The sequence below is a fragment of the Muscardinus avellanarius genome, assembly GCF_963383645.1.
Source record: "Muscardinus avellanarius genome assembly, chromosome: 8".
NCBI classification, from domain to species: Eukaryota; Metazoa; Chordata; class Mammalia; order Rodentia; family Gliridae; genus Muscardinus; species Muscardinus avellanarius.
In genome coordinates, this window is record NC_137794.1 from 70,437,238 (window position 1) to 70,464,495 (window position 27,258).

The 27,258-nt window shown below is 36.5% G+C and overlaps 1 protein-coding gene across 2 annotated transcripts; it reads right to left on the bottom strand.

The window, feature by feature from the left end:
- Positions 1-1,805: 1,805 nt before the first annotated feature.
- Positions 1,806-26,685, bottom strand: ZUP1 (zinc finger containing ubiquitin peptidase 1; the record flags this gene model as incomplete). 2 transcript variants are annotated; one of them, XM_080700684.1, is made up of 9 exons in its annotated part: positions 1,806-1,853; positions 2,903-3,021; positions 4,056-4,207; positions 6,727-6,892; positions 7,158-7,346; positions 18,696-18,864; positions 19,865-19,986; positions 20,925-21,035; positions 26,130-26,685. In XM_080700684.1, the coding sequence occupies 9 exons, from the start codon at positions 26,683-26,685 to the stop codon at positions 1,806-1,808; spliced, it is 1,632 nt and encodes a 543-aa protein (XP_080556810.1). The 2 variants fall into 2 exon arrangements, with proteins under 2 accessions (XP_080556810.1, XP_080556809.1); XM_080700683.1 differs by having other exon boundaries at positions 2,801-3,021.
- Between the last annotated feature and the right edge of the window lie 573 nt (positions 26,686-27,258).

The window sequence follows — 27,258 nt, forward strand, 5'->3', positions numbered from 1 at the left end:
ACCACTCAAATGTTTAGATCATTTATCATTTCAGGTCATTTGTCATTTCTCAACTTCCTCAACCACAAACCAAATGCTGTGCACATGCATGTCACTGTCAACATGATTTACATTATGATGAGACTATAATGCACCAATAAAAGCATATTATAAAAAAGAATAAAGCTTCTCAAATTATGTGGTGAAAGATCAATTAAATACAATCCAATGCTTTTTTTAAATATTAAAAAAAAACCACAATTCTGTTTCTGTACTTGACATAGATTGGAAATCTGCAGATCATTCATCTATACTTTTGAATAAAACTGCTGTCAAGCACTTTCAAGGTGCGCTTACTCCACATTTGATGTCAGGAAGCATTTTTCATAAGAGCCACCAGATGGAGTGCTTGGGAGCAAGGTTCTGCCTAGGGTGTAAGGGCTGCATTTGGTGACGGTCTTGCTCACTGAAGTGTAGTAAGAGATGAAGCTGGAGAGGTAAGCCGAAGTCAGCTTATGAAGGAAGGCTGAATTTTACCAATGACCAATAAAGAGGATTAAACTCAAGTCATACAATATGTTTGTATTTTTCAATGTTTTGGCTTCAGTGTGGAAGACAAACAATGTAGAATTAAGACTTAAGACAGGCTTAGATTAGTTACCAGATTATCTAGGTAAGAGAATACGGTAGCATAAAAAGAGGACAACTGCAAAGGAATATAAAGTAGAAAACTGGTTATGAGAGGACAGAATATTAGAAGGGATGGCTCCAGAATTCTCTGATTGTCTAGACGATTTCATTCTTAGGATGCAAGAGTACCTAAAATTCATAAATCTTCACTGAAATAAGTAATTGTTCACCATTTCACTGTGTAGTGGACACCTGCTTTTCTTTTTTGTTGCTTAATCCATATCCTCATCTACTTTCATCTTCTTCTGCATACCTCAGTTCTATTAGATAGCCTCACACCAAACAGATCAAATCTGGAATCGGAGTCTTGCGCTGAGACATTCTGTGACTACTAACCAGCCTAATCCTGCTATAAATTTTGCCATGCTCAGGCTTCCTGCTGACTTGGTTCTAGCCCAGTTCTCTAATTATGTGTGATGCTATGAGCTTGTGATAATCTTTCAGTAATTCCCTCTTGCCTCAGTGGGCCAGAGGAGGATTCTTGCTTCTAGTGGTACAAGGCATATTCAACCAGAGTTTGAAAGTGTCTTTCCTAAAGGATACATTAAACACAGGACTCTAAGTCATAGTGGATAGTTAATATAAATATGTAACAAAAGCAAATCCTTGATTTCAGAACTATGCCTCCTACATATTAAGGCTAATGCTAAGCAGTGAGAAGGGAATTTCACTATATACCATCTAATAGAAAACACCCAAACAGTATAGTGCAAAGAGCTTAGAAGTGAGACAGTCTGTGTTTACAACCTGGATCACGATCCTTTTCTTGGGCAAATTACTAAACTCTCCAAGCTTCAGCTTCCTTGTGGTGATAACAGTACTTGTCTCAAAGAATTCTCTGATGATTAAACCAATTAACAGATAAAAAGAGTAGAGTAGTAGAGTAGTAAGAACTCAATACATATAAGCTTATAACTAAAATATAAAATTGGTTTCTGAAACATGGATTAAAAACCCACAATACAAACAAAATATTTTATTGAAATAATCACTAAATAATGAAGTACTAAAGGAATAATTTAATACAGACATTTTAGAAAGTAGAACATATTGAGTACTCGGAGAATTCATATCCTTAAATTGTAATGAGGAGTTCAATATCTGAATCTGGAATAAAAGTCTAATTCCACAATTCTTCAAGGAATCTTCTCCGCTGTAAAGACTTGAGAAGCTTCTCTCCTGGCCTTGAAAAGAATTTTTTTTAAAGTATTAGTTGTAATGTAAAAATCAGTAAAAAAATTATATTTTGTATCAATTATTATTCTAATATAAAAAATAAAACTTGAAATTTTCAAGGTAATAATGAAAATCCCTAAAGGAAAATTACAATCCCAAACTCATAAAATTATGAATTTTTTTTAAAGCTAAGCCATAAAGAAGTCAAAAGTCAAAACATACGGAAATAAAAAGAAAATGTCAGTTGGAAGATAAAAGTTCACACTTGAGGTATGATTCCGGAAGTTAAGGTTGTAGGATCTCAAGTTTGAGGCCAACCTGACAACTTTGTGAGACCTTGTCTCAAAATAAAAAACAAAAGTAAAGAGGTCACTAGACATAAATTACCTCCCTATAGCCTTAGGAAAAAAACAACTTATCAATGTGCTATTTTGACAACTTGAGTTAAAAAACCCAGCTTATTAGTTCAAGCTACATTAAATAGAGCTTAAATCAGATTCTGGGGTCTGTGCATTTTCTATACTTTATATGCTATAACATAATTTCAGTTCATAATAAATGGAGGCCTTAAAAATTCCTAGGAAATTTTTTGTAATATACCACCCATCACCTTACAACAGGGATAAAGACAAGAGGCAACTCATAAATTAAGTTATATTTTCTTACTGTGTCTGTAATGATTATTCATCACTCATCTGACTTTAATAATGTTAAGTATTATAAAAATAAACATTTTTATAAAGTCAGGTAAAATAACAAAGCCATTTAGGTATCATCTTAAAGATGTTCACTCCAGAAATTCAGTGATATAAAAACAAAAGATTTTGTCCACTTAATGAAATAGAATGAGGTGTTAGGAGATACAAAGGGTTACTACTGATCTTAACTAAAAATTTTAAATCTTAAGATTTTCTGCCCATTTTAAGCTTCATATAATAAAGACTGAAATACTTACAATTTTCTCCTCTGGAGAAAGAACACCCTCTACTGCTACTATCTGGTATTGTTTATGTTTTAAATTTCCCACACATTTCCGAAGTTGCTTGAGACTGCTAATCTCTATGTCTTGCTTTAATAGTTTCTGCATTTCTCTAGTAGGACATCCAGGATCAAAGATTAGTAAACATAATGTTCGGTTTTTTTTCTCTTCAATTCCAACAACTGTTCGACTATGACCTATCAAAACATAAAATAACAGCTATATATATATATATATGTGAGTGTGTTTATGTGTGTGTGTGATATCTATCTACATATGTCATATCTATCTACAGGTATAGAGATTACTATATATAGATAGTAATCACCATATATATATTACTACATACACATGCACATATAATGTAGTGTGTGGGCATATGTGTGTATTTATTAATATCATCAGTGTTTGACAGTTTTTTATCTGAGATCTCTACTAACACACAAAGTGATTAATTCTATTTTCTACCCTCCAGTTTTCTTTGTTCAATTTTAGTTTTCTAAAGGCTTCATTACAAAAAATTCTCCTTCTATTATACCATACATTTTATTTTCCTTTCCCAATCCTTTGATTTCCCTTTCTTTCCAGTCCCTTGTTCAAATTACCTCAAATGAAAGGAATTGATTGTACCTATTATAAAACAAAAATAGTCATGGTTCCCAAAGGTCCACAAAGTAAAAATATATATACAAGGAATACAATAGGGAGGGCTTAATTTCTTATTGTTTGTATTCTTAATGATTACCTCTCTTTATTTTTGTCAATCCAAATCTATTCAACAGAAGTATTCAAGTGTCTATATGCCAAGCACTATTCCAGAAGTAAGGTATGTGGTAACAACACAATGGACAAATAAATGTGCCTGGCTTCATGGGGTAATATTCAAATTGGAAAATGCACTCTGTAAACAAGGTAAATAAGTGAAAGAAATGCCAGTAATGGGAGGATGGGATAAGAAGTTGCAGTCTGAAATAAAGTGAGATTGGAGAAAGCTTCACTTAAGTGACATCTGGGGAAAGACTGAAGAAGGTAAAAGATGAACACGGAAAGAATGAGCCAGACAAAGAAAATGGCAAGTACAAAAGACCCGGAAGATGCCAAGAGCGCCATGCTTGATTACTCAAGAATGCATGGTAGTGACAAAGTAGCTCTGAATATCAGAGTGATGCCACAATACTGCCCCCTTGTCTCTACTATCAGAATCTTAACCTATCTTAACAAAGTAACTAACCTTGATGCTGGAGATAGATAGGAGGCTTAGATGTACATACAACCTTTGGATTCCCTTCCTTTTCTGAAGAATAATAGCTCAGTATCCATTCAAATAAGCGAGGGTGTGTACCCGAAGGACCAGTTGACTTGTGAAAATCAACAATACAGCACCTATAAGAAAATTGAAAAAAATAAGGTTTTTAAAATATTTCCATTGAGATAATTATCAAATACAAAAGAAAATCCCCTTAGATAATTTTATCTAGTCATTTCTTCATATTAAGGAGGAAAAAATATTATAATTATCTGAAAAACTCATTCTTGTGGGGGGAAGTAACTAATACATACATATATATATATATATTTATTTATTTATTTATTTATTTTTTTGCAGGTCTGGGGATGGAACCCAGGGGCACTCGACCTCTGAGCTACACCCCCTGCCCTATTTTTATTCTTTATTTTAAAACAGGGTCTCACTAAGTTACGGAGGGCCTCACTAAGTAGCTGAGGCTGTCTGTGAACCACGATCCTCTGGTCTCAGCCTCCTGAATGCTGGGATTACAAGCGAGCACCACCACGCCCGGCAGAAAATAACTACTTAAATAACCATTTCCACTAAGATTGATGACTGATATAAAAGTTACAAACAGCTGCTAACAAAATCTCTTTGAATAGTAATGAGAACCATGCTTGATTTTTAAAAGTCTTCAACATATAATCTGGGAAACAGCTTTTGTTTTAAGTCTTTAACACTGATGATCAGTTAGAAGCTGATTTCTGATTTTAATTCCTGAATAGCCATTAAAGACAGAAATACATGCTGGATATGTTCATTTTTCTCATTCTAATAACAATAAGAATACACGTAAAAATCATAGGAAATATGTGTGTACCTATATCAATACATCTATCTCTCTACTGCCTACTTAGCACAAGATTATGCTGGCATGCTTCCTTAAAAAGGGAGGCACAGGCTGTGCATGGTGGCTCATCCTATAATACCAATACTTGGAAGGCTGAGACAGGAGAATCACAGGTTCAAAGCCAGCCTCAGCAATGTAGTAAGACTATCAGCAACCTAGAAGACCCTATTTCAAAACAAAAAATACAATGAGCTGGGGCTGGAGGATTAACTCTATGGTACAATAATGCCCCTGAGTTCAATTCCTAATACCACCACCATTATAAAAAAAAAAAAAAAAAAAGGCAAAAGTAAAAAGATAGAGTCACCAGCCTAGCATGCCTGTAATCTCTGTACGTTGGAGTCTGAAAGAAGAAGTACAGGTTTTAGGATAGCCTCAGCAATGTAATGAGACTCTCAGCAAATTAGGCAAAACAAAAACAAAAAATTAAAATGGGGCTAGGAGTATAGCTTGGAGATAAAATGCCTTTGGGCTCAATCCCCAATAAAATACAAAACACACACACACACACACACACACACACACACACACACACACACACACAGTCACTCTTATATCTAAAAGTATTTAATAGCTTTATTATTATGTTAAATTATGGCACAGGTAGCCTGTCCTCATTTATTTTGGAAATAATATTTTTTAAAACATCCAAATTATAGCAGCCGGGCATGGTGGCGCATGCTTGTAATCTCTGCGCTTGGGAGGCTGAGACAGGAGGATCGCACAGGTTCGAAGCCAGCCTCAGCTAGTTAGTGAGGCTCTCAGCAACTTAGTGAGACCCTGTTTCCAAATAAAAATATAAAATAGGTCTGGGAGTATAGCCCAGAGGTAGAAGGCCCCAGTACCACCAAAAAAAAAAAAAAAAAAAAAAAAAAAAATCAAAATTATACTGGTTGCTAACTACAGTCTTGCTAAATTTAATGCTGATAACTTGCAGCTGATTATAGGGATAAACTAATGTTTAGAAGTGGGAAGACTGCTTCTGAGTTAGCAGTTTGACTTCATGTGTAGATTTAGATATTGAATAGTACCCTCAGAACATAATTCATATAGAGTACAATAAGGAGATATTTAATATAGTAAAGAAATTCAGGGTATATTAACAAAAAAGTTTACTAAGCTATTTAAGAAGCTGAATGTATCAGCATTTTAGAAAAATAAAATTTTTTTTGTAACAACATTTTAAAAAGAACTAAAATATAGGTCTGAGGATGTAGCTTGGAGGTAGAATGCCCCTGGGTTCCATCCCCAGTATCACAAAAATAAAATAAAATAAAATAAAAAGAACATTTAAGTTAAATAGCAAAAAAGAAAAGGAAAGGCAATTGTTAATTTGAGGAACATTCATAAAATCTTGCGAAAGGAAATAAAATCAGAAATAAGCAATATTTATACAGTTGTAATATAAAATGACTTTAATTGAAACTGACTTAAAGATGCAGGGTAATCAGGTAGAACACATTAAAAACTGATGAACCAAGAAATAGATATAAGGGCATATTATTTACATATGATTTAAGTATACCAAGAAAGAGCTATAAAGGCATATCATTTAAAGACAATGGGAGTGACAATTGTCTCCTAAAAAGAGGACTTGAGAGTAGGAAAAGCATAATACAGGGAATAAGATGCTAGTTTCATTACAAGCATTTCAGTGCTAATTAATTTTATATATTAACTATCTCTTTGATAAAAATAAAATTTAGAAAAACAAAAAAAGCTCTGTTATGTCAATAATATTGACCCAAGTTTTCAGGTACATACTTTACCCTCAGGGAGGTCAGGAGTGTATATATTTCACATGCTCCAATCCAGGCCTTTGTTCCTTGTAACCTATTATTAAGTTGAGAGGCCCCCTGAGGATCAAAACCTTCCTTCCATGCCTCATCAATCATGGACTGAATTTTTGGAATGCAAGGAACTGACATACCTAAAATTATATTATCAAATAAGTTAAATGACAGTTACTAAAGTACTGAATAATATCATTTAGCACTCTATCATACACTATAGAGACTTACAGTACAATTTTAAGAGAGCTCCTATTTTTCTGACATCTCCTGTTATATCATTCAAAATGTATCATGTAAATATTCACTGAAGTACTTCTTTGTTATGCATACATTGAGTTAATTCATTCTTTATCATATATACTATGTCAGTTGATAAATCTCAGAGTACTATAATTCACATACCTTTCAAGCAATCATCATAAGCATCACTTTGTAATAATGATGAAAGTAGCATCTGGAAATTTCTGTAACCACAACCCCAACCTTTATCGCCTAATGACGAATGAAAGTGATCCACCGCTGCAGAAAGCCACACACGCCTCACATCTGTGCTAGCATTCTGATAATGCCTATGAAGTGCTTCAATAATTCCTAAAGAAGAAAAGAGATTTAGAATATTTGTTAGCATCTCTACATGGCTCTCTCTTATATGTGTAACATTGACTTCACCCTCAAGCTTCACAGCTGAATTCCATCTTTTTCCTTATCTTCTTACCCTACAAGCTACAATGTTAGTTCACATTCTTGTTTATTATTACAAGTTTCCTAACACTAGTGTATTACTTATTACACTGAAGTTGTTTTATTTCTGCATATGTAGGTTCCAGCACAGAAAGTACAATTGTTAAGTGAATGCACTCTGGTCTATTTCATTATACAGACTGTTGGAAATCATTCAGTCCTAAACAATTTGCTCTCAGTCAGAGAAAATATTTTATTACCTATAAAATATTATTCATCCACGGTATATGAAGACTACTAGAAGCCATCCTCAAACTTAAGACTTATTTCAGATCACTCTTTTTACCATAATTTTAGCTGTGGCCTAACTGAACAATTGCCCATGGACATTTAATTCAGAGTTGCAGTTTGTATGTATCTAGGACTATGTTATGTGCCAAGCACAAAAAGATGAATATGACAGTATTTCTTGAACTCCCATGGACCCAAGGCTATAAATATTATAATATGGATAAAACAAGCTGTTAGGAGAAGGTACATCTGACTCTGTTCCTTTCTTCCTTTTTGTATACTCTCCTTACATTTAGAACCACAGATCCTTCAAGTATCAAATGATACTCTTCAACAATCCTTTTTCTGACTCTTTTTTTTTTCTGTCTGGAGATTGAACCTAGTGGCATTTTACCTCTGAGGTATACCCCCAGAACTACTTTTTATTCTTTATTTTGAAACAGGATCTCACTGAGTTACAAAGGGTCTCAAAGTAACTGAGGCTGTCTGCAAACCGAGATCCTCCTGTCTCAGCCTCCCAAATGCTGGAAATTACAAGCATGCACCACCATCCCCAGCTGACTCCTTTTTCAATGAACAATTGTTGCATTTATTTTTGTACTCTCTAGGTAGTAGTCATATTCTGCCACAACAGAATGCTATGGTTCTTTGCACACATTTTATCTATTCTGTGGACCCTTAAAACTTATGGGTAGGAATGTCTTATTTATATAGCCACACTTTCGCATAACATATAGTTCCAAAATAACAATCTTTTTTTTTTAACTTGAGTGAAAGATATCCTATAAGAAAAATGCTTTTTTAAAAGAAGGTAGATCAAAAGTCAGTAAATCAAAACATTCATGGAAGGCAGAAATATAGATTAGTTATTTCCCTTTTTGGGGGGGAGTACTGGGGATGAAACCCAGAGGCATTCTACCTTCAAGCTACCCTAGCCCTATTTCTTTATTCTCTTATTTTGAAACAGGGTCTCACTGAGTTGCAAAGGGCCTCAACTACATAGTTGAGGCTGTCTGTGAACTGCAATCCTCCTGTGTTAGACTCCCAAATACTGAGATTACAAGCATACACCACCATGCCTGGCTTAGCCACTTTCAAAGAACTTAAAAAGATAGGCTTTAATTAAAAAAAAAAGAATGATATATTAAAACTATATATCTGAGTATTAAATGTTGTAGCATAGAATGGGTACTCTAGCAATTCAGAGAAAATAAGATAAATATGGACCTGAGTAACACAAACTTTGAGGAGATCAATATTTGAGATAGCCCTCTTAAGAATGAGAAGAGAAAAACCCAAGTATAATAATGTAATACATATTCTAGTAGGCTTTGGCAAAGTTACTGCATATAAGACAAGGACATCTCACTATAAGGGTAACACTGTCTTCACAACCACATCACATTAACTGCTTTCAGAGAAAATTTCCTTATAAGAATATTTTATTCTTTGGCACCTAAAATCTCTTTATATATTTTCTAAGATGATTTGATCGTCTTTAAATTATATTCTATTATTAAATTATAACAATATTGCAAATAAACACTTTGATACTTATATAGTTATCTTTTTTGGGGGCGGGTATGGGGATGGAACCCAGGGGCATTCGACCTCTGAGCTACAGCCCCTGCCCTACTTTTTATTCTTTATTTTGAAACTGGGTCTCACTTAGCTGCAGAGTGCCTCACTAAGTATCTGCGGCTGTCCGCAAACTGCAATCCTCCGGTCTCAGCCTCCTGAATGCTCGGATTATAAGCATGCGCCACCACACCCGGCTTATAATTATCATTTATATAATTAACAAAAAATATATATATACTACTGAGTCAATCACTTTTAAATTTCAAGGCAACTTATATAAAGGACATAGTATATTAGAGGGTAATGTCCTTTATTCTTGTACAAATATATTTATTTTACATATATCACTATATTTTATACTCAAAATATATATGCAAATAGAAATTAAAGGATGACAAAATTAAATATATGTAGGGTTCTAATGTGTTCATCCTTTACCCTAATGATTCATATTGTATATCTGCTGGGATGCCACATAGACCTTTATGCATGAAGACTCCTGAAGAAGTCTTTTAGGAATAGAACCAAGGATACATGAAAATATAATATATGGTATTACAAATAAGTAGAGAAACTACAGATTTAATAAATGGTAGCAAAATAAATAAGTACTTTAAAAAGTGTTATAAATAACTACTTTCTACTTTATCTCTACCCCCAAAAAACACACACACACACTCTAAGTGGATTAAAAAACAAAATATAACAAGTATAAATATTTAAAGAACATATAAAAGAATATGTTTGTTTGTGACCTCCCCAAAAGGATCTCTTCCATCTTTTTTTGTGTGTATGTGATGCTAGGAATTAAACTCTGGGGACATATTGCCTATATCCTCAGCTCTATTTATGTATTTATTTTTATTTTGAAACAGTGTCTATTAAGTTGCTGAGACAGGCCTTGAACCAGCAATCCTTCTGTCTCAGCCTTCCAAGTACTGGGAATATAGACATGAGTTACCACACTGAGCTTGGTATCTTTTCCATCTTACGACACTTAGGATACAAATAAGATAAAGATTGAAATATATAATTATATTCAAACGTAAAACTTCTGATTAAAGACATCATACCACCATACACAAAATTTAAAGACAAACCATAGATCTGTAGAAGATATTTACATTTCATATACTCAACAAAGGATGAGAGTCTTAAGCACTAAAAGGGCTCCCACAAATCAATAAAACAACCCAGTGTAGAACAAGGGAAGGAGGTAACTCATTCAAGATACTATATCAGGAGTAATCAGGAGAATGCAAATTAAAACATGTCATCTCATGCTCTACTGCATGGCAAAAATTAAAAAATGTCACCATACTAAGCATGACTGAGAATACACTGGTGTGGATGTAGGTTATAATCACTTTGGAAAATTCCTTAGTAAAGCTGAAGATCTGCATACCCTTTACTGCTGAAACGGGGGTTTTCTTGCGAGAAAACCCCTGCGAGTTCTTGTCTACGGAGAGCGAAGAATGACACCCGCAGACCTCAGGAAGGGGAGTAAAAGGTTTATTGGAAGCAGCAGGGAATGGGGCAAGGGTGGCTGAACACCCCCAAAGGGGCTGGAACTCTGGGTCCAGCAGCTTCCTTCAGGACAATACTTGAGAGTAGCCCAAGCCAATTGCCTTCAGGTGCAGGCTGCTTTCTTCCGGAGTCCGCACGATCTGCCAGAAGGGAATAGAGAAAAGTGGCCGAACACCCCTAAGGGCTGTCGGGTCTCTGTTGTCCAGTAGCTGCCTTCAGGTCACTACTCGAGTGTCGCCCGAGCCAAGTGCCGTCAATTACAAACTACCTTCTCCCAGAGTCCACGCGATCTGCCAGAAAAGAGGTATAGGTCACCCCTAGGGGCCTGGTCAGCCATGATGTCCAGCAGAGGCCTTCAGGTCACTACTCGAGAGTCGCCCGAGCCACGTGCCCTTAGATGCACTCTGCCTTCTCTCAGTGCCAACAAGACCTGCGAGAGAGAGAACAGCTCCCCAGAAGGGGAGGGGGTCCCGAGCGGGAAAGTGACCCCATTTTGCCATCTGACTGGCTGATGCCTGACCGCTAGCAAGTCCGTTTGTGGTTGTGGTGACTCCAAGGAGAATTTGCATAGGACATTTGCAAGTTCTTTGAAGGGTCTCCTTTCAGGAATGCCAGACTTGCTGGGTGGGTTTGTTGATTAGGAAACTCAGGATGACTTTGTGAAGCTTTGATCTTCTTATCTGAGCCTTTGGAGTTTCAGGCATTTGTCACCCCTCAGGAAACTCAGGAAATTAGCTTTTTTTCCACCAAGGCCTTTTCCCTATCTGCCTATTTCCTTTCTATCTCCTCAATCCCCCCTTCCGAATAGGAAACCCTAACTGCCGTTAGGGAAACGGGGCGATGACCGCTCTTAGCGACTTCCTGCTGTAAGGGGGTGTCGTGGGGCAGCGGCAGTTAGGACCCCATCGGAGGTGGGCAATCTAGATGGCCATGGTAGACTGGGGCTTGGAAATTCATGTGAGGCTCCATTTGAAGTACCATTTGTAGCCTGAATTTCTCTAAATGAGAAGAGATGAACTGGTTAGCATGTTAAGAAGATATGCACCAAAGATGAGAATGACAAGTAACATGATTAAAGGGCCCAGAAAGGGCAGCAGCCACAAGGTAATGGATGGAAACATATTTTGGATCTGTTTCCATATTTGGGTGACAAGAGATTTTGCAGCTCGTTTTTGTAACTACTGAGCTTGCCTTGGAATGTCCTCAGTTTTAGTTTTTACTGTTCCTGAGGAGTTTACATGTATGTAGCAGGAAGTATTAGCAATAGCACAAACTCCTCCTTGGTTAGCTAGCAAATAATCAAGGGGTAGTCTGATTTAAAACCATGTGTGCCAATGTGTGTTAATTTAGTCTAGTGTCACTGGCCACTAGAGTCACTGAGGTAGTTAAATTAGCCACCGAGGCTGCGTTTAGGGCGATTCCTGCTCCTAAACCAGCAACAATGTTTAATTTTGCCAAAGAAGTAATATCAAAGACAATGGATATCTTATTTGATCACATACCTTAAAATTGTATCATAGTATACTCTGTTGCTGAACTCTTTTTTTGGGAATATATAAACAGTAGGTTTATTAGAAACCTCCTTCTTGTTAATAATCCATCTTTATCACATATGCAAACAAACATTTTACAGACATTTTTTGCAACCTATCATACACCTTCTGTAACTTACTTTAGCCTTCTTGTAAAACTTACAATCAAACAAATATTCCATTAATACTTTATAACTAGCTTGAACCCTCTGACTTGTATCTGGTCCCTTAATTTCCCTTTTGGGACAACCAGGATAAACCTTACAATATGCTTCTTAAGTCTTACAAACTTTTCTTTCTCTGTATTTACCAACATATAAAGAAATACATCTATAGACTGTCTACATCTGTCCTTTTGTTGTTATATATAAGCAAACCCAAAAGAAGCATATCATTTAATGTTGTTTATATATCAGCAATAAAAATCATTTAAGAGATTTAGGAGTCACTTTAAACCTTATGTATTTAAGAACACTTTAAAGCATTGTATTCCCCATGAAGACTTATTATTTTTCCTGATGTAGGGGGGGAGATACTGGTGACTGAGTGCTGGGTCTATTGTTTTAGATCCCCCTTGGTCTCTGGGTAAGAGAGAATTTGTAAGACATTACAAATTTCTTTGGCCTTGGGGTGCTGTCAACCCCAGATACAAAACAGAAGAGACAAAGCAGAGGACTATGCCTTGTATTAAAAAAATCAATATTTTGCCTGTCACCTCAAGAGCTACCCAGGCTTTTTCCAAGCTGGTCAGAGGGCTGATCAGAGGGGCCTTGCCGAGCCTTGGGCATCCTTGGGCATCCTTAATCCTCAGCTTTGCGGGTAGCCACGTTCCGGAAGCAGACTGACCTCACTTTCCTTCGAAGATGAGGGTAGCATGCTTTCTTTTTAGAGGTGGCATAGCCCAGATGCAGATGGGACTCCTCTCAGGGCAGTCCTTGACGCGACACCCAGGCACCTTTGCCATGCCGGCAGGTATAAGGCCTTTAGCTCTTTCCCTCTCTGTATGGGAAGCCGTTGGTATCTTGAGGGAGCAAAGACTTATTACCCAAATGTAGGGCTATTGAATGAGCTTGTCTCTGTGTCTGCAATTGTCTCCTTATTTCTGTTGTTGAGACATCCCAAAGGTCAAACTTAAAAGCTGATTAATGGGACCATTCATTCCAGAGACAAGATATGTATCTCATTTTTGTTAGATCAAACATAATAGCCAGGTCTATATATCTATAAAGGTTTTTTTTGTACATTGACCCATGTTTACGCTGGCCTTGCTCTGGTAGTCCATTGACCCATATTGGACTACATTGGTAACTATAAGTCTATGTGAGCTTAACAGTATTGACAAAAATCAGTTAATTTTACCTTTTAGATGACAACATTAACAATTTTATAATTTTAGAGAACAATTAACAATGAAAAACACATGTTACCTGACCATCGACCGTATTTTCTTATATAATGAGACATTTATTCAATCAGGACAAACAGATGTAAACCAGGTCTTAAGGCTAAAATGTCTGAATTAAAGACAAAAATCTTATTGGTCAGTTCACATACAAATAAAAACTTATACCTTTAACCTTTAACTTTTGATTTCTGAAATCTTTTAACATATTTAGATGACTCTAGATACACAACACATTTAGTTTTTAGATATAGACACATTCTGTTTACTTACATCTGCCCACTAATTTATCCTTTCTAATAACCAGCCAGTGGATTAAATCATCATTTTTAACAAAACAAATCTTTAGAATGGCATTACAACTTAAACATTTATTATCAGGAAGACAATATAATGGTAGTTGTTTTAACCTGAAGAAACCAAAGTATCTTAATCTTTTAGTGATAATTTTGAAATTAACAAATTTAAACTGTTAGCAATTTAAGCCACATGAACTGAACTGTTTTACTCACTTAACAAACATTTAACAAAATTTTTCTTTAAGAACAAAAACTGTTGGAGACTGAGCCTCCAGGATCGAACCAGTATCAAGAATAAAACATTGACCTTGGTTAGACAAATCCAACCCTTAGTCTAGTTAACACCAAGTGTTAAAACACAAACCCCTGCACTTAGAAAATCTATCATATAAATTGTTATAACAGTTTAGGCTAAAGATAAAAACAAGCTGTATGAGTCCAATAGTAATTACCAATTACACAAAGGAATTTTTAAGTCTCTATATCTTGTAGGACCATATCTCTGTATTTGAAATTTTCATTAAGTCAAACATAAACAATTTTTAATAGATTTAAACCTTTAACAATTTTGAGCAGCATCTAAAATTGCCCTTCTCTCACTAGTTGTGAGAGTCTGATCCTTTATTAATCTCACATCTCTCCAGGAAAGATCAAAGGTCTGATTAAGTTTCTGAAACTTCCCAATATATTTATCTGGACCACCTGAAAATTTTCCTAGATCTGCCTTAATTTGTCTCATATCTTGAAGGGAAAAAGGGGACCTGTACCCAAATAGTTCCTCCAAGTTTATCCCCAGCAGGTACAGCTTGGAGGGGGTAAAGGATGCCTGTGTGCACCCTGAGCATCCAATACGACGGGGTATAGGCCTTCTCTGATCTAGAGTCCCTGAGTAAGGTGCTGAAGGAACATTGGCAATATCTTTCTCTTTTTCTGGGGTGCTACTGGCATTTGAATTATTCCAACCAGTGTATTTACATGCTGTCAATCTTCCCTTAAAGCCAGGAATAGTTGTACCTGAGGCAGTTCAGCCCATTTAGCCTTTTGCCTGCAAAAGGCATCTAAGATGGTATCACAATTTGTATTTTCCTCGAGGGGAGGGCAGCTTCTACCATCTCCCACCTGATAGAGGCCAGGCACGACTGGAGAAGGCCAAACGCTTCTTCCTCAAATGTCTGGGGATAAGGATCCCCAGCTGTTCCGTACGCAACCTACTGGGGGTGCTGGTGAGCTTTGGAGATGGGCGGATTTCCCATCGGAAAGACAGGGGAAAAAATAATGGCGTCCCATAGTTTCTCCCACTATCGCAACCTTCCCAGAGCGTCCTCTGGGCTCGCATATCGTTTCATGCATGGCCATAAACGATGATGCTTTAGCCTACCGGGTTCTATCCATGCTCTACCGGCGTGGCTGGAACTGGCATCCGTCGCCACCATTAGACGCCCGGGTCTAATGGCCGAATGTCAGCAAGCTGTGCCCAGCACCCTGACAACTGTCAGCACATGCCGCTGTGCATGTACCCCTCCCTTTTCCCTATCTGCCTATTTCCTTTCTATCTCCTCACTGCCACAGTCCCCCCTCGGCATGATAAACGCTTGCATTCGGCAAGGCCCACGGAGGCCACGCCCCGAGGAAGAAGATGTCATCTCTGGCAAAAATATTCCCTGCTCTTAGATTTCTACACTAATAAGAAGCTCCAATGATGTAAAACAGGATCCCAAGAATTAGGACTGTGGAAGAAGTTGAGTCCATGAAAGATAAATTTTCTAGTAAAGGGCAGCCAGAATTCAGGGGCTGCAAAATTCCTTTTGGATTTTTCCACAGGCAGGTCCTTTAATCTAAAGATTAGCTCCCAGCACCTCTCTGCCAGAAGGGGAAGCTGCAAACCCACCTCTTGCCCCATTTCCCAAAGAGATGTAAAACTGTCTCTGGAACCTGGGCCATTTGATTTCCCTCTTAAAGAGATGCTAATAAGCTCTTATCTGGTCTTAACAAGCCTATCCTTAGTGACTCAGCAGCAGGGCAGTAAAAAACTCAAAATTCGGCCTCAAAATCATGCATTAAAGAACAATTATAGAAATCCAATCACCTGTGTAATAATGTTTTTGCCCTCTAACTGTAAAATAAGTATTGCCTTATAGGGGATGGCAGAGCAGACAGGACTGGACAAATCTGCAATGCAGCCCATGGATCTTGATAAAGGAGGGCCTGGACTAAGCCCTAGAGACAAAAAGACTCTGGAAGGATCAAAGGAGATCCTAGAAGACTGAATTTCCCCAAAAGAGACTTTGGGTGTGAACACCCCCCCCCCAACCTTTACAGACGCCTGCCTGTCCCGCCTGCCTGTCCCGGGATGCCTTTCCGGACTCCAGACCTTAGCCCTTAGGGCTCACCTGTGAGGCCAGAAACCTGATTCCAATGACAAAGGCAAAGGGGGCTGACTTTAATCACCTAGTCCCAGAGGAATCTTAAACTGTGAAGCCATGGATCTTCTTTTATCCTGTCTATCTTGTTTACACTTAATGCCTCACTATTGTCCTTTGGTGCTTACACGGGGTATGGGGTATAAATACTGGTGATGGAAATTAAAACATTGTCAATTTCACAGAAGGCAGTTGTTCATGTCAATTATTTCATATTTTTTCTCGGAGAGGAATCTTCACTTTTAGCGCCGTGAACAGGAACTTAAAGGAGTTTATTTCATAAAAAGGGAAAAAAATCGCTGCAGATAAGTGGCTGCAGAACTGCAACTGAAGCCCTTGTCCATCTTTCTGAGGATCTCGGTCCCAAACGGATTCAGTGCCAGATTTATTGCCCCCCAGGACTGAGCAAGTTTGTTGCAGCACTTCACCTTAACATTCCAGTTCTGGATTCAAGTCTAGAACAACTCTTGAAGGAGTTCTGCTCATAAATTATATGAGTAAAAAAACTGGAAACAACCTAAATGTCTACTGACATGAAAACAGATATATAAATTGTATATAACTCATATGAGAAAATACCACACAGCAGTTAAAATTAATGGAAGCAGTTATAAAAATCAACATATGTGAGCAAAACAATTGTGTATACATATGTATTCCATTTATAGGAAGATTCAACACATGTAAAATATATATTATTTATGGAAATAATACATATTTGATAAAAGTATTAAAAATGTATAAGACTAACAAATACAAAACTCAAGATTATGGTTCCTTTTGTGGGGAAGGATAAATTAGAATCTGTAAGAGGAACAAAAGGGTTTTAAATACAATTAAAAGGTTTATAAGCTTATTAACGTTATCATTACTTCTGGTGGTGGTACTGGGGAATGAACGTGGGGCAACCTACCACTAAGCTGCAACCTAGTCATTTTTATTTTGAAACAGGATCTTGCTAAACTGTCGAGGCTGGCCTTGAACCTCTTAAGTTCTGGAATAACAGGCATGTGCCACCATATCCAGCTCAGTTTTAAAATCTTTTAGGAAAAAAGGCAAACAATTAAGATCCAAAAAACTCTGGTGGTGCGAGCAAAGCTGTTTGTATATAAATTCTGTTGGTGCCCTAGTAGATATACAATTTGTTTGTTTGTTTTTTGAGGTACTGGGAATGGAATCTATGGGCATTCTACCTCTGAGCCATACCCCCAGCTCTACTTTTTATTCTTTATTTTGAAACAGGGTCTCACTGAGTTGCAAAGAGCCTCACTAAGTAGTAGCTGAAGCTATCCTCAAATCGCAATCCTTCCGTCTCAGCCTCCCAAATGCTGGGATTACAAGTGTGTGCCACCATGCCCAGCTAGATATACAATATAAATAACAACTCATCACAAAATAAGGTATGCTTTGGCACAAGGCAAACAGGATTATGAATGCTGGCAAGACCAGTAACTAGCCATGTACTTGGCCTTCAGAAAGTTATTTAACCTAAGTTAAATGATCTCATCTATAATATATAACAGTACACAAGAGGATGTTTGTTTTGGATTAAATGACACAATGTATATAGAGCTTTTAGTATCCAAAAATGTCCCCAACAATAGAGTAGCCACTAGGTCTGTGTGGCTTTCGAGCATCTGAAATGTGCTTGTCTAGTTGATGTTATAAAATATAAACACAGTGGGCTTAGAAGAATGTGAAGAAAATTTAAGATATCTCACTAATAGTTCTTAATATTGATTACATGTTGAAATGTAAATTATCTTTTATATTTTTAGATGTGGCTTTGGAATATCTACAACTCTGTGTGTGGCTCACATTAGGATTCTTTTTTTTTTTTTTTTTTTTTTTTTGGTGGTACTGGGGTTCCTGGTAGCCCTTCTACCTCCTGGCTACACTCCCAGACCTATTTTATATTTTTATTTGGAAACAGGGTCTCTTAAGCCAGTTTGGCTGGCTTCAAAGCTGCGTGATCCTCCTGTCTCCACCTCCCAAGCGCGGGGATTACAAGCATGCGCCACCATGCCCGGTTCACATTAGGTTTCTATTAAACAGTATTAGGCTAGAAGATAGTAAGCACTAGTATTTCAACACATAATCTTGCCTAATATTAGATAAATCTTGAATTTTAAAGTCAGATGCTTGTGATTATTACTTTAATGGTGTATGCAATATTAAAACTATAATTTTGATTCATAAGTACTCACCAGAAGTTCTTGTTTTTCCATCATCAATACCAATTGCTAGTGATTCCATCAGGTCAGCCTTTCTTCTATGAAATTCAGATGGATGCATTCTTCCTTTATTTACTTCAATCTCCATATTTCGTAGTTGCTGCTGTTTGTATCCTCCAGAATTATCTAAACCATATTGTCGCTATTGAATATAAAAACAAATTATTATTTTTTTTTGCAGTACTTGGGATTGAACCCTGGGACATTATACCTCCAAGCTATACTCCCAGCCCTATTTTTTATTCTTTTTTTTGAAACCGGGTCTCACAAAGTGTGGAGGTTTCACTAAGTAGCTGAAGCTGGCTGTGAACCTGAGATCCTCCTGTCTTTGTCTCCCAAGTACTGGGAATACAAGCATGCACCAACATGCTTGGCAAAAACAAATGATTTAATTTTTAATTTCCTGTACCTTAATGAGATGTAAACATACCACAGTTTTATTTGCTTGGAAATGTATTTTGAAGCATTCTTGTTTATAGACTCTTTACAAGTCAACTTAAAATGTTTTTATGTTGATAAAATTTTATTCAATAAAATTTATTAATATAATTAATATATATGATATAATTTTAATATCATTTTTATTTTATGAGAAATTAAATCAAATACACAAGTCTTTGACTTAATAATTATAACTACTTATTTATAAATACTACTGTGGTACTTCTCTATAAACAACTACTTTCTTTCCTTATAGTAGAGAAAAACAGAGGATCCTATCTTTCTTCTAAAGATATTATAAACAGTTCTGAGCATACTACTAGTCCTTGCAAGGGGGTTTGTCAGTCCTTGTTATTTGGTTCCCAGGTTAGTCCACAAAGACTTAACTTGATAATTAATTCAATTAATCATGCTATGTAATAAGTGAACATTTTTTGTTCTTTGGATGGAGAATCTCAAATAGTACATATAAAACTGTTTCTATGGAAAAGCTTCCTGAGAAAAGCTTCTATGGAAAAGCTTCCTCCACAACTAACTTGAAAAGTTACATTAACAAAGGCACTTCTTAAATATTTGAAACTTCTTGTATTCCAAAGATGAATAACTATTATAATATTTTGATTTGGTAGAGTTCTTATATCTAAAACATACTCTCAAGACTTCATCCAGACATTGTTTGTCCTTGTTATTAATCTTTGTACCTGCAGTTTCCGAAATTCTTCTACTTCTTGTCTCGATTCTTCCGATCTCCTCTTCATGTCTTCTTCTTGTTGAAGCTGGTGAGCCAATTCTAGATCTTTAGAACACTGGACTCTATTCATGTCTATCAGATATTTTTAATGTTCAAAAGAAAATAAGTGATTATACATTTCTCACACTTTTATTTATTTGGTGGTACTGGGGGTGGAACCCAGAGGCTTTCTACCTCCAGGCTATACTCCCAGATCTTTTTTTATATTTTATTTGGAAACAGGGTCTCACTAAGTTGCCGAAAGCCTCACTAAGTAGCTGAGGCTGGCTTCGAACCTGTGCGATCCTCCTGTCTCAGCCTCCCAAGTGCGGGGATTATAATCGTGCACCACCACGCCCGGCTCATTTCTCACACTTTAAAAAACCTTATATGCCATATAGCAATGTCCTAGGTTCAACAATTTTTGCTGACCAAATGCTACTAAATTCAGTTATTCCTAGCTGACAAAAGTATGACATCAAATTGTAAATAAAACATTTTTTGAATGGCATGAAATATAAAAATCATAATCTTAGGTGTTTGTTTCCTCTAAATATTGTTTCTCTGCCGGGCGTGGTGGCACACGCTTGTAATCCCCGCGCTTGGGAGGCAGAGACAGGAGGATCGCGCAGGTTCAAAGCCAGCCGCGCGCGCTGGCTTAGGTGACCCTGTTTCCAAATAAAAAAGTATAAAAAATAGGTCTGGGAGTGTAGCCCGGAGGTAGAAGGGCTTCCAGGAACCCCAGTACCACCAAAAATAAATAAATAAATAAATAAATAAATAAATAAATATTGTTTCTCTGGAGCAAAACCCAGGACATAGAGCCCTAGTTTGGATGTTGGTCACCATAGTTCATCCTTTACAACTTTTCTGTGAAACAACTTCTAAAGAAGAAATTGCAGCTAGATAAAAATTATTTAAAGGAACAAAATTATTTTTAAACAGTATGCTTCCCCTACCCATATCACTAAAAGAACTGATATGTTTAAAATTCAATCAAGATATTTTAATCCTTAGACATATAAGCATACCTTGTTGAAAGTTGCTTTCTTCTAAATGCAAATCAACATGTTCCTGTAGAATATGGTAATTTGTGCAGATGAGCCCACACAGAGGGCAGTCATAGAGTGGTCGAGCACAGTCTATATTAGAAACACAATTGAGTTGGCTTTATTTTTAACATTTTCATATATTTCTCCCCATTTATTAAAGACTATCTACTATTTACTAACTTCATCATTAAGTAAAAGTTAGATTTAAACATGTCAAAGATTGCCTAACACCTATTCATATTATATAAATGAAAGCTCTTCTTGTGAACACGTATTTTTTCCTTTTCTTTTAATTGGTGCATTTTACTCATACATTTTAATGGGGTACAAGGCATATATGCACACATCACTCATTTAGCCCTTCCCCAATTCCAACCCCATTCCCTTCCCCCTCCTTCCTTCTCATGTTTGTCTTAATGACTGACTTAGATAACGTGAGTATACATCATGTATATTAGAGAACTTCCCCCCCTTCCCTCTCCCATCTGCCTCAGTTAGGTCGCCTTTAAATAAAAGCTCTTTGTAGTGTTGAAGAATGAGAACAGTATAAGTCTCTCTTTTACAACTCCAAAAAGAAAAAATTATAATAAGCTTTCAGATCTCTAATCAAAACAAGGCAACTAGAAGGAAAAATGCAAACTGTAAAGGATGGGCTAGTCTGGATATGGGTTTTGAGCATTAAATTCTCAGCACCCACTCACCAAAGCAGTGAACTCAAGCATCAAGTATAAAGTTGAGAAATGGGATCATACTGCCCACATGGGAACAAGAGATTAAAGAGATGGATACATTAGGCAGCACTGTATGCAGATGGGTTCAACTTGCCCAGAACAGAAGAAATGGTACCCGTGTAAGACTAAGACCTAGAAAATAAAGTGCAAAGAAGAGGGGCCAAGTCTGAGTATATAACAGAGCAGAAGCACTAAGTAATTCATACCATAAGTCTGAAGTAGAGACGAAATGCCAAGGCGAAGGAACCAGAAAGCTGCTTCACTGGGAAGGAAAGAACAAAGAGGATACCTTTTTTATTTCTAGGGCACTAAAATATGAAAGAAAAATTGCCTGTGTGTTAAGGAGCCACTAGGAAAATGGGCCAGCCATATTTTAGTTAATGCAAGAAGATGAAGTGAACATTCAGAGAAATACCGTGGGTGAGAAATCTTCCAAAGTAATTGAATACTAAAATGTGAATTGCAAAACGCAAGAAATACCAATTTCTTGGTATTGGGAGGTCCAATACCAAGAAAAACAATCTAGAAAACCACAAACTCAATTCACCTATGAAGACATGGAGCTAAAAGTAATCTATAAAGGAGTAACATAATCATGCTTAAAAAAGAGAAGGAAACAATCTTTGAAAATGTTCCCAAAAGCGGCACTAGAGGATATGGAGGTCTTTCAGCCAGTTCTCTACAATAAAATGTCTCAGAGCCAATGCCCAGAGGAGACCCTTGCTCACTCCTTTGGTTATCACACTACTGTAAGCCAATCTTCCATTGCTTTTAGTTTGCACAGATCACCAACGTTCCTCAGCATTAAACCGCTGCACTTTACATGCCTGTATACTTTCTTACCACCAGAAGTCTAAGACTCACAGGTTAGCCGTCATCATTCAGTGGCGTCACTCAGAGTTGGCATAAGGACTGTTCTAACAACGAATCCATCTCAGCTGGTCAGAGACTATGTCTTCATGGTCTTCATTGTAGTACATCCACCAATTTGACCCAAGCTATCATTCCTCCTCATTTCCTCAAGGCCTCTTACCATGTCCTCCAGAAATCACGCTCATCATCAGTCACCCTCTCTGTAGCCACAATTTTCACCAAATAAATATTCACTTTACCTTCTTACATTAACTAAAATATGGCTGGCCCATTTCCTTGAGAGCTCCTTAACAGACTGGCAATTTTTCTTTCATAATTCAGAGCCCTAGAAGTAAAAAAGGTATTCTCTTTGTTCTTCCACCACTTTCAAATCAATCTTCCTTCCTCTCTTTTTTTCTTTCTTCAAAAGCTCCACCATATTGGGTATGGTGGTGTACGCTTATAATCCCAGGATTTGGGATGCTGAGACAGAAGGATTGCGGTTCATGGAGAGCCCCAGCTACTTAGTGAAACCCTTTGCAACTCAGTGAGACCCTGTTTCAAAAATAAAGAATAAAATAGGGCTGGGGGTGTAGCTCAAAGGTAGAATGGCTGGGTTCCATCCCGTTAAACACAAACACACACACACACACACACATACACACAAGCTCCATCTTTTTACTAGCTTGTGTCACTAGAATACAGTAAACCATAGCCCTTTTTTTTTGGGGGGGGTACTAAGGGTGGAACCCAGGGCCTTTCTACCTCTGGGATATACTCCCAGACCTATTTTATACTTTTATTTGGAAACAGAGTCTCACTAAGTTGCTGAGAGCCTCACTAAGTAACTGAGGCTGGCTTTGAACCTGTGTGATCCTCCTGTCTCAGCTTCCCAAGTGTGGGGTTTACAAGTGTGCGCCATCACACCAGGCTGACCATAGCCCTTTTTAGTGGCTAATGTCTTCTGAAATCCTAGACACTTTCATTTACTGAAGATTCCAGCACTTGGATCAAAATCTTGTTTTCCTCTCTCTTATATTGTGTTCATTCTTAGCAACTTCTCGATCTACCATAGAGATGGTTCTCTGCCTTCACTCCAACAATCTCCTCCTTTAATTTAGCACTGAAAGACACAGGTATGCCATTAATTTGTATCACCAAAACCTGACCTACCACTCAAGTCTTTATTTCAAACATCCATCCACTGACTACCAATTCTTCCACCTCATTTACTTGAGTACTGCTACTCGGAAGTCTTTGGTCTAATGAGAACCTGCTATAACAATATATATGGCTTCTGTAATTTTTTTTTGTCATTCATTACTTCTTTCTGATTATTTGTTATTTTCCAGCCTAGATTCCATGCTTCCTCAATGATTATCATTCCTGTAAGGCACTTTCAAACTCCTTTGTTCTATTTACTATACCAACACATCAGTTAAATCCAGTTTCTACTTACTCTACTTCTGTACTTCTAGTGACACTCAGAAATATATATATATATATATATTTTTTGGCTTAACATTTAAACAGCAATACTTTGCTGAGAAATTTATAGAAAACAGTATAACAGGACAGTATCAGGCATTTCTTTTCAATGGGAGTCCTTATAGCAATCCATAAAATTTTTATTAGCAGATACTAAAAGCATCTCATAGAACACTGATGGGAATTAATAGACAACTATCAAAATTAGTAAGAGTTTACAAAAGCAGACACAACAATATATAAAAATTAATAGCACTTTTATAAGTTTACAAAAATTAATCAGATAAAATTCCAATTTATAAAAGCGAATGAAACTAAACTACACAAGAATAAAGCTAACACAAATATCCAACTAAAAAATTATTGTGAGATATAAAATATGGGTACTTTGAATATACTTAAATATATAGTTTGATCTAATTCCAAACAATATTTCAACAATTTTCATTGAACTTGACAAAATGGTTTCAAAACTAAAATAAGATGAAAGAAGGAGAATGCCTTAAGCTAATATGGAAAAGGAAGAAGAGTTGCCCTGATATTGATGAAGTGTTAAAAAATTATAGTTATTAAAATGGAGAAGGCGTGAGGAAACAATAGCCAAATAAGTAAAATTGCACTAAGTCCAGAAACCGACTGATACAGATATGAAAATTTAACAAAAGAGAGATAGAATAAGGATTGATGTTAAACCTGATTTTGTACAGGAAAAATCCCAATGCTTAGATCCCAAATTTTCACAATACACACAGTACACACAATATATACACAAGTACAATGCCAAAGGAGAAAAAAAGCTAAAGAATATAAGCAAATATGAGAATACTTATAACCTGAGGGTCAAGAACACATTTTTAAACAATACAGAGAAAGCAAATAGAAACAGAATTAAAATCCTTCACAAAATTAAAGGATAAGCAATGGCCTATGGAATACAGCTAATGTCAAGAGTTAGTATTGAGATATATTTAAAAAGCAACTGAAAAGGGCAACTTGAGATAATTGGATGAGAATATAGGAACAGTTGGAAACTGTACGTAACCCAACAGAAAAGTATACCAAAAAAGTAACACGCACCTTGCAATGGAGAGAAAGTATGTATATGAAAGAGATACCGATCTCATTGACAATCAGGGAAATGCATAAAAAGAATCTAGACACTAACATTTTGCCTCTACAAAAATTAAGTTAAATGGATAATAGATCTAAATATAAAATGCAAAATTCCTAAAAAATTTTAGAAACTGGCAGTGAGTTTTTAGATACAGTACCAAAAGCATAATCCAAAAACAAGAAAGTATTGGGTTGTGCTTCATTAAAATAAAAAACTTCTACTCTATGAAAGACATTGTTGAAATGAAAAGAAGTCACATGCTGGGAGAAAACACTTGCAAAATATACACAAAGGGCTTGTAATTGAATATACAAAGAACTCTTAAGGCTCAACAGTAAGACATAAGATTCTAAACATACATGAACCAACAACAGAGCCTCAAAACTCCACAAAGCTGAAAGGACAAAATAGGTAAATTTACAATTATAAGTGGGGAATTCAGCAAGCCCTTCTCAAAACCTGGTAGACAGTACTACACAGGAAATTAGGGAGGAAAAAGATAACTAAATACAAATAACAGGACCTAAGGTGACATGATACTGATGACCACTCTACCCAACAAAGCAAAACACACTTTGTTCAGGCACACATGAAACACGTATCTAAGTAGCCCATATTTTAAGTCATAAAACAAGCCTAAATAATTCAAAGAACAAATTCAAAGATATCAAATATAGAATGTATTCCCTGTCTACAATGGACTTAAACTAGAACTAACAATGAGATTCCAAGACAATCCATATGCCACTAGGCTGGTGGAAGTAAAAAAAGATACTCGGAAACTGGACAGAAAAGTTTCAAAACTACTCTCCATGTAGTAGAAATATTTTATACCTGCATTATAATTCTTGTTCATAATTGTATTTTCATGTCGCAATATGGCAAATGAACAATGTTACAGATATAAATTTGATTTAAAAACACATCTGTAGTAATCTGATTTATAAACCAAACTGAGACTACTGTTAGTTCTAAAGTATAATAAAATGAACATATTACCTTCTAATGGTGTGTCTAAAAGACCAGCATGCTTTGTTTTCACATGAGTTTCCATATCTTCACTACGTTTTTCTATTTTTCCACAAAATGGACATTCAGGAAGACTAAACATTGTTTCATAAATGGATCCTTGTACTTCAGATAAGCCAGGGTCTTTTCCATTTTTCTGGAATTTTCTAGATTCGGTTAAGTTCTTTGAATAGAAGTCTTCATGGTCTGAGGTACCATCCTTAGGCAGGCTTTGAGATGGACTTTTTGGATGATTAGATGCACAAGCTGAATGACCACTTAAGTTAACTTCCATTGTTCTCTGTAGAGTGTTGTCCTTGTTATCTGAAGTTCCATACTGTGTGGTATCCATCCTCTCAAAGTTTCTTTCTAGTGCATTCTGCTCAAAATGAGCAGTTTCAATATGAAAACACATTTCATCATAACTTACGCCAGACAATTTGCAAAATGGACAAATAACTTCATTTTCCATGTGAACAATTAGGAGGTGAGCTTTCATATCTAGCTCCGAAGTCACTGTTTCACCACATATATCACAGGAAAGCATCGTATGACAGGTAGCTAGAAAAGAACACAATATTATAAGTTTCAAAGTAAAACTTGAAGAAAAATGCCTTTCATAAAATGATTTAGGAAACTTTGGTATTTTGTGTTGTTTTTTTTTTTTTTTATGGTACTGGGGATGGAACCCTTCTACCTCTGGGCTACACTCCCAGACCTATTTTATATTTTATTTGATAACAGACAGCATCTCTTAAGCCAGTGCAGCTGGCTTCGAACCTGCGTGATCCTCCTGTCTCTGCCTCCCAAGTGCGGGGATTACAAGCGTGTGCCACCATGCCCGGCTATGCTGTACTATTTTGATGAAGAAATTTTCAATGTAATGAATGTTCCTCAAGTATAGAAACTTATAGATTGCAACCAAATTTTTGTTACAGGTTGAATATCCAACCTGTAATCCAATAACCCCAAATCCTCCAAAATCAGAAAATTTCTGAGCACTGACAGGATGTGAGAAATGGAAAGTTCTGTACCTGACTTCGTGTGATGGGTGGCAGTCAAAAGACAGGGACACTAAAAATACTGTATAAATTTAAGGTTATGTGTATAAAGTACATAT